The sequence below is a fragment of the Bradysia coprophila genome, chromosome III, assembly GCF_014529535.1.
Source record: "Bradysia coprophila strain Holo2 chromosome III, BU_Bcop_v1, whole genome shotgun sequence".
Taxonomy (NCBI): Eukaryota; Metazoa; Arthropoda; class Insecta; order Diptera; family Sciaridae; genus Bradysia; species Bradysia coprophila.
This window is the reverse complement of record NC_050736.1, coordinates 4,430,415-4,445,871: the sequence shown is the minus strand read 5'-3', so window position 1 is coordinate 4,445,871 and position 15,457 is coordinate 4,430,415. Positions and strand designations below refer to the sequence as shown.

Below are 15,457 nucleotides of genomic sequence, written 5' to 3'. Positions count from 1 at the left end.
CTTCAGAGGGTTTCTTTTGAAAAACAGCGTTCTGAAAACCGACACATTTTCTATTGGAATTTTTTATATGTACCTAGAAAGCACTTCGACCCAAGAAGCTAAAACAACTTTCAAAAAAATTAATTCTTCGAAGCTTGTGTGGCTGGTAAAAGGTGATCAAAAACCGAAAACATACACTTTTCTTACCAAAATTTCTTCAGTTACACGAGCCGTATAGTACAGGGTCGTGTAGGGTGCCATTATAAAGGTAATCACATGTAATTTTGAGCCGAATAGGGACTAATTGGTTTTAAAATTCATCCACACTAAAATATGTGCAGTTGAAGTTTTCAACCGAAGACTTACACTGTTCTTACAGAAATTTCTCGAGGTACACAGAACGTACATGGTCGTGTGGGGTATCATTTGAAAGGTAATTTGATGTGTTTTTGGGCCAAATAGGGTCTTATGTGGTTTAGATGCATATGCGATGAAATATGGACACTTAAACAGTTCAACTTCTATTTCATTGTAGATACATCCAAACCCCATCCCAAACCCCATCATGGGCCTAGGACTATTGTGTCATAAGATTTATCTGCAGTAGTTCGGATATTGGTTGCAATATACATGAGTTACGTGACAGGCCGTAGCCCACTCTGAGAATTCTACCTCATGATTCAGCATTTTTACGCTCTGGGTGTCACGAGGAGTCACATGCCATCATCTGATTATTGCAAAGAGTAAATTTATTTAATTTGTTTTAATATTGTTTTGATAAGATTTTGAGTTTAATTGGCTGTCGCAGAGATTACGTTGGAATACAACAAATAAATGAAAAGGAGATAAGGCATAAGGTTCATGTATATATACACCGCAAACAGGTTCAGTTCAACCAGTTCGGTATTTTATAAAGATGAAGCGGATCTGTTTAATCTTATTAGCCGCTAGCATCCTGTTCACAACAGTCAACTCTTTGCCATCGTACCACCGATTCCATTTACGAATCGTTGGCGGTGAAGATGCCGTAGCAGGACAGTTTCCCTATCAAGCATCAATTCGACTGCTGGACAATTTTCACCGTTGCGGCGGATCGATATTGAACTCAAGATTCATCTTAACTGCGGCTCATTGTACCGACGGCGAAATGCTTGTGCCATCAAATCTCATTGCTGTGGTCGGAGCTTTATACCCACTGGAAGGCGGATATTCAATGAATGTTGATAGAGTTGTACAGCATCCCGAATGGGATATCACGGTAGTAGCCAATGATATTGCGATGCTTCGCACTGCCGAAACAATTGTGTACTCAGATACTGTTCAACCAATCGCCTTGCCTACACATAACATTGTAATTGGGGCTAAAGTGGTAATGAGTGGCTGGGGAATGACATCGGTGAGTTTCGATATATTTAATGGTCAATCAGCGAGATTGATTTTAATATTTACTTTCCAGGTCGATGGTGATGTGCCGAATATTCTTCAATTCACCGAATCAACGACTATCAGCAACGAGCAATGCATTCAAAGATTACGAGGAACGATGTTTGAGAACATCATTAGTGACAGTATTGTGTGCACAACCAATAGAAAAAATGTTGGCGTATGCGCTGCTGACTCAGGCGGTCCTTTGGTTGAAGTAACTCGTGCCGGTCACAAGTCATTGGCTGGTGTTATTTCATTCGGCATTCCGGTAATTTATTTTTTCTTCCATTGATTTTGTGGTTTAGATAAACCGATTCCTTCCTATTGTTTAGTGTGCAATGAACTATCCCGATGGTTTCACACGAGTGAGCTACTATCTGGACTGGATTCATAAAACAATGGAAGAATTTCGATGGATCGCTGGTGATTCGGAATGAACAGGAGTATGGATTTGCACACAAATATTTTAACAATTTAAATGCTTCCGTACGTTATACCACCGGCAATACCTCCCTACTATATATCTGACTTCGTAAAATTGGTGTTTCTTTCTATCACTCTTTCCTTTTATTCACGTCATAAGTCCGCCAAAAATTTAAATATTTTCAACTGGCAGCTAAACAAAATACCGCTGACTTAAAATAACGAATGTCAAAAACTGTGTGTTAAAATGTCCCAATATGCGTTATGTTTTGAAATTCAAGGCCCATTAGCGGCCTGCGTACACTACAGAACAGATTTGTCTGCAAACGTGTCCTACTTATGCTTATGCGCACGGTGCGAGTGAATAAAATTTAATCAATCATTTAAATTTCACTTTTGATATGTTTTGATATTATAAGCCATTCCCTAATAGGTACCCTATACATATATTTTGCTTAGGTTTGGCGTATTATACTCTTCCCTGAAACTTTACTTAAATATTAATTATAAAACTTATAACTTAATTTTTAGTGGAGTAGTGTCCACTTAATCGAGTATCATGACTCGCCATCTCTGGCTATGATTAAATCTCTCTTTTTTTTGTTTTACCTCTTGTTTGATTAAAAATCTTTTACTTCATTTGTTTAAACATGTGGTTAAGTTGTTTCTTATATAAACAGAAAAGACGTGAGTATTGTAATGTTGTATTCTAATGGGAAAGGTAACGCATGTTGAATTAATCGAATTTATTTGGTTTGAAATCGTTGGCTATATAATTCTTTCCATGTACCAATTTCATCTATTCCCATAAGCTTCTTTTTTTATTCTGAACATCCTCTTTCATGTTTTTAGAAAACTTGAAGTTGTTACATACTATGTTGTAATTCAAAATTTTAACACTGGAATTTCTTAAATTTACCGACACTGCAAACATGGTTCGTTTCCTGGTACAATAATTCTTTTTTCATTTCGGTAAAAATAAATCATCAGGTTAAGATACCGGTTGACACAGCAAAATCGAAGTGAATGGTCACCGGATGAAATGATAAAAATTATAGGATGAACCGCTTATTCATGCCATAATAGAATATGCATCGAATATATCAACAATTTCAGTTTTATAAGATCAGTATCTCTAAGACCAGTTTTCGATATCCAATATAATATACAATTATTAAACGTAAAGCTTGTGCAGAATCACACACCAGCTGGTCGACAAAGACAATACATTTGCATCGAAAACAATTCAAAGGCAAGCTACATACAGTGCGTACATACGTTAAGGTCATCTATGTGCGTGCGCACATAACACGTTTGGTAGTAAACTCGTTGTTTAGAATGTGTTTTCATTGTATATTATACAAGTGTTTATTGATCAGCTGGTGAAGTTCAGCTGTTGCTGATTCTGTACAAGCTTTACGTTTAATAATTGTACAAATAACATGAGATAAGAAAGTATCATCAATGTATATGACTAATTGTCGTGCATTGAAGCATCATATTTTGATATACCTAATTCATCTGGCCAACCTAACCGGTCCAATAAACATTTATTACTGCTAGAGATAACACATTCAAAATGAACTGTGTGAGTAAAAGTGTTTTCGTTATGAAATAATTCGCGTTTCATTAGATTATCGAGATACGCTGACGTATATATATACGTATAACATATCATCTTACTTAAATGTCTTCACTCGTGTTAGGTCAAAGTTAGACGCATCATCATCTAACGAAAATGTCGAAAATCTATTTCATTGGCGTTGATGTTGGAACCGGCAGTTCTCGTGCAGCACTTGTAAATTCTCATGGTAAAGTTATCAAAAGCCATGTCAAGGAAATTAAAACATGGAACCCGCTGCCTGATCATTATGAGCAATCGTCTGATGATATATGGAAAGCAGTTTGCGAATGTGTGAAGGTATGCAGTGCATTCGATATTTATGCAGCTAGTCAATGAATCACTTTCATTGCAAACAGAAAGTCGCTGAAGGTTTTACCAATGAAATTGTGGGAATCGGTTTTGATGCGACTTGTTCGTTGGTGGCAATAGATACTTTGGGACAACCCTTAAGCGTCAGTACCACAGGGAACAATGACAACAATATTATTCTCTGGATGGATCATAGAGCCATCAAAGAAACTAATTTCATTAATGCAACAAACGATCCCATCTTAAAGTACGTCGGAGGAAAAGTTTCATTAGAGATGCAATGTCCAAAGTTGTTGTGGTTAAAGAGTAATTTAAATTCAGCTTGTTGGGCGAAAGCGGGAAAATTTTTCGATTTACCCGATTTTTTGACATGGAAGTGTACTGGTGATGATTCAAGGTTGGTAAACGTATCCGAAAAACTTCGATTTTTTGAAAGGGTAAATTAAACTTTAGATCCTTATGCTCCGCCGTTTGCAAATGGAATTATGATGCAGCGAACAAATGTTGGTCTGACGATTTCCTCCGAAAAATTAACTTGCTCGATTTGTCGACAGAGAATTATAGAAAATTGGGCAATCGAATTAGAGAACCGGGCGAAACCATATGTGGATTGACCCCAGAAGCAGCTGTTGAACTTGGATTAAGACCAGATGTTAAAGTGTCTGTTTCTATGATTGACGCTCATGCCGGGGCACTAGCCCTATTTGGCTGTTCTGCAGAAAATGTTAATCCAAATTTAATGTCAAAAATGGGTAATTTCATCAAGTGCATACGGAACATAGTGAAGAGACATTAAACAACTAATTTTTAGCTTTGATTTGTGGTACGTCTTCTTGCCACATGAGTGTCACGTCGCAGTCACTCTGGGCAAATGGAGTCTGGGGACCGTACGAAGGTGAATGTTATATTGTTTCAGCAGACGAACTTCTTAATCTAACTCAATTCTTGTGAAGGTGCCATCTTTCCGAACATGTTTCTTTTCGAAGGAGGCCAGAGTGCTACTGGCATCTTACTGGATTTTGTTGTTAAAAATCATCCGGCTTATCCAAAAGCGATTGAAAGCGCAGGAGAACGGTAAGTAGTAGAATTGTTCGACTATGTCGCTGCCAGTTAATTTCTCCGTATTCCGACTGTATTAGGAACATTTACGAATATCTGAACGAATTATTGATTGGATTGGCTTCTCGTGAAAATCTAACAAGTTATCAATTCCTGACAAAGGACATACATGTGTGGCCTGACTTTCATGGCAACCGTTCACCAATTTCTGATCAAAGTTTGAAAGGAATGGTAATTGCGCGATTACGTTCATTTACTACATCGACCTCAACTCATATCCATTTTAGATATCCGGTCTAACGATGTCCACCCAGGAAGAGAATTTGGCAGTCACTTACTTAGCATTTGTGCAGGCCCTAGCTGTAAGATTTACCTGTTACAAGTTTGAGGATATTCGGTTAAAAAAACTTTGTTACAGTATGGAACGCGTCACATCTTAGATTCACTTAAGCGGCATGGACGACCAGAATTTGAAACAATTTTGATCTGTGGCGGTCTGAGTAAAAATCCGATTTTCATTCAAACTCATGCTGAGGCATGTAACTTACCAGTACTTTGTCCGAATGAAAAAGAAATGGTGTTGGTTGGTGCGGCTATACTCGGCGCATGTGCCGCTAAATTTTATCCCGATTTAGAGGTGCCAATTTTGTCAATTGATTTTGTTGAGTGGCCTATTGACCGTTATTCGATTTCAGAGTGCATCACACGCTATGGGTGGTCAAGGAACGGTTGTACGTCCCGATTGTAAAAGTAAAACGTATCACGAAAAGAAGTACAAAGTGTTCTTGACGATGTTAGAACATCAACGATTGTACGACGAAATTATGAACGAAGCAGTTAATTAAATTCTGATCCACTTTGGCTGTGAACGAAAACATTGGCCGGGTTTTTTTGTCTAAAATATGATTTTTAATTGATAGACACTTAAACAAAAGCTGCCGCTTTGGTATCGATTTTTGCCCTACAAATCGGACACGACACTTTTATTTTCAATGAGCAGTCTTCACACAAGCACACATGTCCGCAGGGTAAACAAATGACCTAGGCAAATGTACAACGATTACTAACGACTTGGGAGAAATCTAGAAAAGTAGGAAAAGCTCACCTCTTTGGGATTGGAGACGCATACAACGCACATATCCTTTTCTAAAATGTTTGTTTGCCGAGTGTTCGCTCTGCGTGTTCGTCTGGAACGGTCTAGGGCTTCTTGCAATTCACGATCTTGTCGTTCTTGCTTTTTCTTCAAATAAAACTTTCTCGCAATTACACCGACTAATACAGCGGATATTGTACCGCATATAATAACTTTGAATCTGGAATTTAGAAATGGCTTGATTTGACGAACATTGAAAATTAAAACGAGAAAAAGGACTTACATCATCGATGACTTCGCTTCTTCAAATTTCTTGACCAAAGTATTCTTGGTAGCAGTCGTCAGCAACATGGGACCCATTTTAGAAGACTGAAGCCTCAACGAATTCCCATCCAAATCAATTTCACCAACAGCTGAAGAACATCAGTTTCGGTAATTTGACGATTACAATTCGATAAGGGAATCTCCGAAAATGGCACCTACCTGTGATAAAACTGCCATCTCGCAGTACTTCTTCTGTTGTCTGTAGTCCCCTTTGTCGTACGCCGGAAAAGAATCCAAATATGTGATCGAAGAACGACAGACTGGATGGCTCATAGTTATCGTACACAACATCCAGATCTAAACATTACTTTTGGAATGTGAACATTTTTTGTCGCACAATTTGCTTGTATCGAATGTAAACGCACCTAATATTTCCGATCCCAGACCATCAATAATCTCCACGCCCACAGTCCCATTATTAATTGTGAACGGTACTTCATTGGAGGACACATGAATAAGTTTTCTCTGCTCTGTCCAGAAACCAGCAAATCCTCTTGCGATACGATGTTCGCTGCAAGACAAGTTCAGAGTAGTTCATTTTTGTCGTGCCTTTCTTTTCTGTGTAAACAAACCTTAGTTTGATAACTTGTAAGACTCCTGTGACTGACGGTGACATAACACTTTGAATGGGCTGTCCAATTGGTTTAACAGTTCCACGAATAATTCCATAATTAATTTTGCCGTCTGGAGATTGTTTTACAATTTCCTTTAAACTATCGTCAATGGGATATTGCTTAGCAATCTGCAAGTACAATTGAAATTTAAGTTGGTGTAGTGAGGAGATGTGATTGCACGATTTTTGTGTGAAGTATATACTTTTAGGACATCGAGCGTTCTTTTGTAACTAAAATACTCTTTTAAACATAGACCCAATATCAGGCCATCAACACCCAATGCTATTAATTCATGTAAGTATTCCATAATTAATGAATTTTGTATTTACAATTGAAGCTTATGGTCTGTTACGTAGGATATTTAGAAATGTCAAAACATAGTGACATAATGTTTTGACATATTGCTACGAAATGGAAAATGTCAACACTAAACAAACAGAAAATGATAATACAGCGTTATCAACGTAGGCGCGTAAATTTAAAAAAAATACAAATATGTAGAGTAAGGAATTTGTTCTCTCATTGTTTGTCGTCAAGCGAGTTGCCACCGGTCAGCGGTGGGTTTTGATTTTTGATTTTTACAAGTTGGTACACGTGCATTGGTACATTATACCTAACACCCTGGGGGAAAATTATTCACTTCTTATAAAAGCTATAACAGTATAGCAGTATACATAAAAATGAATCACGCCAGTTTCGCAGTTGTCAGAATAACTTAATCTAGTACAATTCGTAAAATATTCCAATGTCATGAATGTCATTTACAAGAAAAGCGTGTGTGTCAATCGAGTCAATACGGCATTTATAAAAATAATATTAAAAATGTTCAGTTTAGCTGCACTTGAATATCACAGAAATAAAGTATTTATGAAAGACACACGAAGATATTTAAGAGACACATTAGACCCTTTCGATATGCCGGATGAAAGGTAACAGTTAAGCGTCATTTTGTTTAAACTATTCCATTGAAGGCGTTAACACAGAAATCTTCGAAAATATTCTTCGTATTTTCTCCGTTTTCAGATTCAGAGAAATGTACAGACTGCCGCGATGCTTAGCATTAGAGTTTTTGGATATTATAAAAGCAAATTCGAAGGGTAACCCATGTCCGGATATTCCCATGTCGGTCCAGTTCTGTTCGGTATTAAATTTTTACGCCAGTGGAAGCTACCAGCGGCGGGTTGCTTCGGATGCGTTCGCAATGATGTCTCAATCCAATGTGTCAAAGTGCATTCGAGGCTACAGCTACGTCATAACAACGAAAATTATGGACCAGTTTGTGCAATTTCCGGAGAATATTGAGGCAGTTAAAAGTCTTCATGATGAACTACAACAGAGTGCAGACTATCCCGGTGCCTTTGCTTTTGTAGATGGTACACTCATTGCTCTATCAGCGATTTCGCATCTCATCGAACACGCACATGTCAGCCGAAAATCATTTCATGCAATAAACACACAGGTCGTGTGTGATATCCGAATGCGGTTTTTGAGCGTCAATGCTCGGTATCCCGGCTCTACACATGATTCATTAATATGGCGAGCATCTCTTGTTAATTCGTCATTGCGGACAATGTGTAATGCATCGGGATCGGACTGGCGTTATTTCATGCTTGCGGATAATGGCTATCCCTTACAACCGTGGTTATTAAAACCGTATGAGACACCTAACACAACAGCAGCAAAGCACTATAACAAACGTCACCGACAGCTTCGATCGTTGGTTGAACGAGCTATAGGCTTACTCAAAGCAAGATTCCGATGTTTGCTGTCAGAACGAAAGTTACGGTACGACACATTGATGAGTGGCTACATAATTTATTCTTGCACAGTCCTCCACAATTTCTTAATTGCAAGAAATTACTCGATTGATGACGTTGAACCCATATTCGAGGACGTGGTCGCTGACTTTGAAGAAAACGTTGATGGTCCTGACATCTCGTACGATGAACTTCAACGCGGGATTGAAGTACGCCATAATGTGGCACGATACTTCGCAAACAATCAGTAACATTGAACAAGATTGGAGATCTCTTCAAAAAATTCTGCAAACGGTTCAAGTTGAATAAGATTGGAGATCGCTTCAATAAAGTTTTGCAATTTTTTTTTAAAAGCGACAACTTTAGGCAACATTTAATGTTGAATAAGATTGGAGATCGCTTCAATAAAGTTTTGCAAATTTTTAAATATTTTTGTTGAACGAATTTGAGTAGACACGAAAACAGTAATTTGAAATACAGAAGTTTAAAAAGATCAACCTCAGCTTTTCGTACATTTATTTGGGCAAAGCTGTTTAAAGTTGTGCGGTGTTTTAGTTCAGTTACAGTTCAGTTCATTGCCAGCGTCCATATTTTCAAGGAAGTTATTTTCCAGTGAGACTCATCTCACATGATTGAAAATAGGGAAAATACCCAGGCAACGACTGAGAAGTTAAATTAATCATCAGATCCCCTGCAACAGTCTTGTCACAATATACGTTCAAATGGTTTATAAGAGAAGTCCAATTCCTACTCTTTCGACAGCCCGGTCACACAGACAACCCGAATCCCTAAAGCTTTTTCGCTAGAAATTAGCAAATTGTCTGGATTCCCTTATAGAGCTCAACAGCTACAGTCCTAGTTATGAGTTTGATGAAAACTGAAAGGTTACAGGCTACGTGAAAAAGGTGAATGCCTACATCAGAAAGATTGACTTATACTTTGACGTAAAACGTAAAATTTATTAGTAAATTCAACTTATAGTTTTCATGTTGTCAACTAATAACTATAAGTGGAAATCGCAATCTCACTATTTATCTCAATATTTATTGAATGACAATTCACTGAACAGTTGAGGACAAAGCTGCTTTATGTCTAGGAACATTTTGTCTTCGCTACGAGTCGCATGTATTACAAACACGCTAGTACGGGGTAAAAAATCTTCTCATCTTAACTTAAAACTGCGTTAAAATTATTTATTAAATTAAAGATTAAAATAACAAGTTGAACAAGATTGGAGATCTCTTAAACAAATTTCACCGACCAAGTTTTGTGCAATTCAATCAAAGGTTAAAATAACAAGTTGAACAAGATTGGAGATCGCTACAATAAAGTTTCGTGACGCAAGTGTTATATAATTCAATTAAAGGCAAAAAATCAAAAAATTTCCAATCAAACAAAATTCAGCCACAAATTCAATGAATAAAAAAGTATACCTGGGAGATCTCTTCAATAAAAATTTTGCCGATCTTCTGATTTAAAATGAAAACAAATGCAACAAAATTCAAAAATAACCAAATCAAAATGAATAGGTTAAACCAGCTAGAGTCTGTTTACAAACTCTCGCGCAACATCCACCAAAGCTGATAATGTTGAAGTAAACATCCCTGCCATCTCCACATGATTTCTGTCATTGAGGTGCATCATTTCAGCGTGATTTCTATTAGAATCGTCAATAAATCTCTCCTGCGCGCTCAGTGAATATTGCACCATTTCATGGCTAGTGTGTCTCTGTATGTATGAAAGAAAACGCATTTTAGAAGGTTAATGTGAACTTGTCTACTTCCAATAAAAAATTCTGAATATTGCCGAACATAATGATATGACGTAGTGCCTGATATGACATTGGGACATAGAAACATAATTTGAATAGTCTTTCTCATATTGCATCCCAAAGTTAAATATCTCATCAAATAGGATTGTACCAAATGAAATAACTAAATCTACTCTGCTCACAGAATGAAAATGTAAATTGTAACTTACGTTTCTCAAGTCTGAACGGTCTCTCGCTTTTTTCGCCACAGTGCCATTATTTTGGTTTTCGCGAATAGATCGACGACTGTTGGAATGTGGACTACCCGTGTCACTTTCATTGCCGCGATCATTGAAAAATTGGTTTATATCAGTGATGTATTCGACGGGTGACGGCGAACGCACTCTTCGGCGTACACGCGGAGGCTCGAATGAAGAATCTTGTCGATGTGAAGGACCGCCTCTTTCAAAAGGAGAAGAATCGGTTTCCGGCCGTGAAATGAGGTCTCTTTCCGCACGGGAAGAGGCTCTTTCCAGACGTGAATTACCGAAACTTTCCGCACGTAGAGTGTTAACACCTTTCGGACGAGAAGAATCGGTTTCCGGCCGTGAAATGAGGTCTCTTTCCGCACGGGAAGAGGCTCTTTCCAGACGTGAATTACCGAAACTTTCCGAACGTAAGGTGTTAACACCTTTCGGAAGAGAAGAATCTGTTTCCGGCCGTGAAATGAGGTCTCTTTCCGCACGGGAAGAGGCTCTTCCCAGACGTGAAATTCCGAAACTTTCCGGACGTGACATGTTGACACTTATCGGACGTGAAGAGACGATTGTACTATTTTTTCCGTTATTAGATGGTCGACATAAGTTTCTTTCCGACGTCTGTTGATACTCCGTTTCATTCGGCTCGCTTCGAATTTCTTCGATTATTTCTCGTAACACTTCTTGTTCGAACTCTATCTGCTCAATATTCGTATTTTCTCGTGCCTTTGGTGTTTCCGTGCGACAAACCGGCGGTGTTGGCGCATTTTGTCCAAATTCCATTTGTTGGATATTCGTATGGTTTCCTGCTGGTGGTGTTTCCGTGCGACGAACTTGAGGTACAGTCTGCAATGAAATATAAAATTATTTGTGAATTCGATGGGGATCAGTGATCGATCTAGGAAGTAAGAAACACAGAAAATTGATTGCATAAATGATTGAATTCACTTCTACATATAAAGCTGATCGACTAAACATTCAAGATGTGGAAAATATCAAACTTACACACTTTGAAGAACAGAATTGATTTTGAGTCATAACGAAAAAACGGGAACCTTTGCATACCTCTGCATAACGAAATCCTGATTCGCCTAGACTCTGATGCCCGTCCATGTTATCCATTCCGAATATCGAGACGATTTTTTCCTCGAGTCTCGTCAAATTTTTTTGGGGCACGTACTCAGAAACATTATGGTTATCGGCAAGCTTTGACTTTGCTCCGGCTTTGATGTTATTAAATGTCTGAGAATATAAAAACGCGCAATAAAATCTTCTGGAATGTTACTGTGATCATATTTTTTTCTAAGATAATTTTGGAAAGACAAATAAGAGTAGGTACAATCAGAAGATCTGATTGTTTTCGTCGTTCGAAGTACAATCAATTTTTTATTCTTTTAGAACGCTTCTGTATCCACGGAAACTCGTTTTTCTTCAATTGTCATTAACATTAGTATTAACATTAACATTAAGCTCGTTTCCGGGGAACTTCACGAGTAACATGTACTATGTACTGGTCCGAAGTTGTTTATTTTGACTTGTGTGATTGCCAATCATATACTCGTCAAAATAAGAATCACCAAATCAGTACGTAATTTACTACTAAAAGGTATAGGACGGGAGGTAAAAGAACTTTGACGTTTGTCTTCAAGGGATATTGTTGCATCTAAGTATGATAGCGGAGCGGGTGTTGGCTAAATACTTATCAATTAACAAATTAACATGAACGTTCAATGGTTTTTGTCTAACAGAAATAATAAAACGAAAGGACAAGTAATTGAACTTTCTGCTGCTGACGATTTAAAATCAAAATAATCTCGAAGAGCAAAAATTTGGGGAAATATCGAAAATCCCGACTTGATTGAAAATTATTAGGAAATAGGAAACAATTATGGGCGTTTTTAAATATATTACCGTTTTCCACTGCTCTGCAGATCGTGGCGGACCCAACGTATTCAGTTCTGCGGCAACTGTTTTCCAAAAACTTGACTTTATATGTTTACCATTGACGCCAACAAATTGTCCCACAGCCTTGAAAAAGTTGTTTTGTATGAGCTGGACTAGTCTCTCTTTTTGGACTTCTGGGATCCTGACACTCAGCTGAAATCGTATTAGTAATTAGTTTCTTTAAATTCAGTGTTTCTATTACCTAACCTTTGCAGCTTCTGCAAGCTTATTTGAGACTGGCGTCAAAATCTCTGTAACAGTTCCTTGCAATTCTATATCACGCAATTGATTTACGTCGGCAAACTCGTTTTCTTGTCCGAAAGTATGACTTCCGGATGAAAAATTTCCACTGGTTTGGCGCCGCACGCTTACTTGAGCTGTTGTGTATGATGACGACATACGATTATCCAATGAAGGCGGAGACTCTGCATGTGGATATTCGTAGCAGTCATGGGATTCATCGACTATCTGCTCTTCGATGTCTTCAATCTCCGGTAGAATTTCTTCTTCAATCACAGGCTCATTTATGTACGCCTCCAACTCTTCAGCCGATTCCATGACCAATATCTTAGTTGAACCCCCGACATCCTCATTTTCTTGATCCACCTCGTCGTAGTCAGTCAAATTGTTCAAATCAGGAAAGTTGTTATCCAGGTATATGTCGTTGTCTCCATTCATGTCATCCAAATCATCTGCAGCATTGTCCTCAAGGTTTTCGTCGAGATTCGAAGTCTGAGTGCCATCAAAAACTTCCTCAATGGTATAATTATCAACAGGCGACATGTCGTAGATTTTAAAGTCCAAATCGGATAAATTGTCTCGCGGGTGACCGCCATACTTTTTTATAACTTCCACCTTCTTGCGAATACGATTTTTCATGAAGTAGAAAGACTGAAAGATAAATGTAAGTTTGATGTACAGGTTGTAACAGAAACAAGTTGAAATTACATTTTTCCATTGATTCGCTCCCTTTGGAGGTCCCATAGTGTTTAGTATGGAAGCGATTCTCTGCCAATTGATCATGTTGATTTCTTCAAAGTTAACACTAGAGCAATGTCCATGTAACCGAATGAAGAAATTTTCAACCAAAGAAACCAAATTCTTCTTCTGAATGTTCACTATTCGTGAACGACGCTTTGGTTGGGCTGTTGGTTTGTTTCTTATCGTAGACATTTTATCAACACTCACTGCTCAATATAATCACATGCATAAATATTTAGGTTATGTTACGTTTATCGAGAAGTTTATTGAAATGTATACTAGATTGACTTCTTCACTGACAACAAACACATTCAACAATATGACGTAAAAATATCGCACACACCTCTGTTATTTACGCTATTTAATTTGTGATCGATTGGGTATGTCTATGCATAGCTATTTGGTGATGATCATTAATTTAGCGTAATAAGCGGAATAAAAAAGTGTGAAACTTTACTTTTAGTCACCCTAATATTAATTCACGTTACATGCTTCGAACATCTAGTTTTTCGTATCTTACTTTTAACAGATGGAATTTGCTGTGTTACATATTTCGGTCGAATCAAGAGTGTGATTTTTTTGTTGTAACATTCGTGACATTAACAAGAAATCTATATTATTTTAGTTGAGTCTACAACAGAAGTCTAGTTGAAATGTTTTCTACATCCTTGCGGGTCGAAAATTCACATAGTTCCATGAATTTTCAATGGCTTTGAAAAGCAAAATTCTATTGCAATACTTGGCTTTCCCTGGGATTAACTCAAAATTCATACGAAAACTGGACTTGTCAATTTTGAATACCTTGTTATGTGAATGCCACACTATTGACATCCGTAGCGATTTGTGTTGAATAAAGATTAAACTGACCATTAAGCTACAAATGGGTTTCCTACATTTTTTATATAAAAATATTGTTCCGACCTGAGGCCGGCACTGAAATTCCTGTCTGGCTGCTTCGTTGAAGTTAGATTCGAATTATATATTTAATATTTGCACCTTTGCTGAAAAATCAATTCGCACAATGGCACCTTTCAACGAAGTTAACCGATTAGCAACAAAGATGGAAGATAGATTTTTATAGACCATATTATACGGAGTAACATACAGTCACTTTAATCCTTTGTTTGAAACAAATTAGGTTCAAGAGATAGGAATTTTAACTTAATAACTAAAAGTTGACGTAAGTTTTTACCAAAATTATAAAATCTCGGGGTTTTTCTGTTTTGTTCATATTCAAAAAAAAGTTCTCGTTGAATACACGCAAAATAATAAGTTTCACGTCAACTTATAATTACAAATCAAAATTGCAACATCTCGAGCAAGAGTGGCAAGAGTTTATGCATACCAACACTTCTTACATTTTATCAGAACAAATGTTTCTTGAAATGTTCGGCCACCTCATACGCAAACTCTTCGATTTTTAGTATAAACATAGAACAATAAGTATCGAAATACTTTAAAGTGATCTCCAATCAAGTTCAGCTTTTTAAAATGAGTATTTACTTGCATAGGTGCAAGTATTTGACAAATTAAATGTCGAAAATTTGTTTGAGAGATCTCCAATCCACTTCAACTTATCATGACCGGTATAAAAATAAAGGTTGGAGATTGAATGGCTTCAATTTATTCATCTTTTGGTGCGTTCAACATTTTAATATCTAGATTGTACAAAATAAATACATATATATATTAGAAAATAAACTCCGAGTCTCGTATGGAATTGCATAGGTCGCAAAAAGTAGTAGAATGTTTCATATGCGTACCAGCACCAAGCTATAGCTTTGACATTGCTGATACAGTGTTATAAGTGCGACCTGATATAATTCTTACTCCTGTTATGTCCGTGGAATAATTTTCCCCCTGAAAACCCGTGCTTTCACCTACGTAATAAACACATACCACACACACACATCGCTAT

The 15,457-nt window shown here is 37.4% G+C and overlaps 4 protein-coding genes across 4 annotated transcripts; 3 read left to right on the top strand and 1 right to left on the bottom strand.

The window, feature by feature from the left end:
- The first annotated feature begins 874 nt into the window (after positions 1-874).
- Positions 875-1,848, top strand: LOC119078775 (chymotrypsin-2-like). Its single transcript, XM_037186490.1, has 3 exons — positions 875-1,375; positions 1,436-1,672; positions 1,737-1,848. The coding sequence occupies exons 1-3, from the start codon at positions 896-898 to the stop codon at positions 1,839-1,841; spliced, it is 822 nt and encodes a 273-aa protein (XP_037042385.1). The 5' UTR covers positions 875-895; the 3' UTR covers positions 1,842-1,848.
- A 1,417-nt stretch (positions 1,849-3,265) lies between these two features.
- On the top strand, positions 3,266-5,842 carry LOC119078749 (FGGY carbohydrate kinase domain-containing protein). The gene is made up of 9 exons (XM_037186454.1): positions 3,266-3,748; positions 3,808-4,157; positions 4,214-4,512; positions 4,572-4,655; positions 4,714-4,834; positions 4,900-5,050; positions 5,107-5,181; positions 5,238-5,456; positions 5,515-5,842. The coding sequence occupies exons 1-9, from the start codon at positions 3,566-3,568 to the stop codon at positions 5,662-5,664; spliced, it is 1,632 nt and encodes a 543-aa protein (XP_037042349.1). The 5' UTR covers positions 3,266-3,565; the 3' UTR covers positions 5,665-5,842.
- Positions 5,706-7,232, bottom strand: LOC119078766 (mitochondrial E3 ubiquitin protein ligase 1). Its single transcript, XM_037186477.1, has 7 exons — positions 7,053-7,232; positions 6,809-6,978; positions 6,602-6,747; positions 6,396-6,533; positions 6,196-6,325; positions 5,925-6,132; positions 5,706-5,860 (listed from the first exon to the last, which is right to left on the bottom strand). Exons 1-7 carry the CDS (start codon positions 7,155-7,157, stop codon positions 5,744-5,746), a joined length of 1,014 nt encoding a protein of 337 aa, XP_037042372.1. The 5' UTR covers positions 7,158-7,232; the 3' UTR covers positions 5,706-5,743.
- Positions 7,233-8,327: 1,095 nt separating this feature from the next.
- Positions 8,328-8,858, top strand: LOC119080078 (putative nuclease HARBI1). Its single transcript, XM_037188302.1, has one exon. The coding sequence runs from the start codon at positions 8,328-8,330 to the stop codon at positions 8,856-8,858; it is 531 nt and encodes a 176-aa protein (XP_037044197.1).
- The last annotated feature ends 6,599 nt before the right edge of the window (positions 8,859-15,457 follow it).

Coding starts and splice junctions, on each gene's coding strand:
- LOC119078775 (XM_037186490.1), top strand. CDS start 896: ATGAAGCGGATCTGTTTAATCTTATTAGCCGCTAGCATCCTGTTCACA. Junction 1,376..1,435: donor GTGGCTGGGGAATGACATCG/GTGAGTTTCGAT, acceptor TTTACTTTCCAG/GTCGATGGTGATGTGCCGAA. Junction 1,673..1,736: donor TTATTTCATTCGGCATTCCG/GTAATTTATTTT, acceptor CCTATTGTTTAG/TGTGCAATGAACTATCCCGA.
- LOC119078749 (XM_037186454.1), top strand. CDS start 3,566: ATGTCGAAAATCTATTTCATTGGCGTTGATGTTGGAACCGGCAGTTCT. Junction 5,182..5,237: donor CATTTGTGCAGGCCCTAGCT/GTAAGATTTACC, acceptor ACTTTGTTACAG/TATGGAACGCGTCACATCTT. Junction 5,457..5,514: donor AATTTTATCCCGATTTAGAG/GTGCCAATTTTG, acceptor ATTCGATTTCAG/AGTGCATCACACGCTATGGG.
- LOC119078766 (XM_037186477.1), bottom strand. CDS start 7,157: ATGGAATACTTACATGAATTAATAGCATTGGGTGTTGATGGCCTGATA. Junction 6,534..6,601: donor TCTGGGATCGGAAATATTAG/GTGCGTTTACAT, acceptor AGTAATGTTTAG/ATCTGGATGTTGTGTACGAT. Junction 6,326..6,395: donor AGATGGCAGTTTTATCACAG/GTAGGTGCCATT, acceptor GATGTTCTTCAG/CTGTTGGTGAAATTGATTTG.
- LOC119080078 (XM_037188302.1), top strand. CDS start 8,328: ATGCGGTTTTTGAGCGTCAATGCTCGGTATCCCGGCTCTACACATGAT.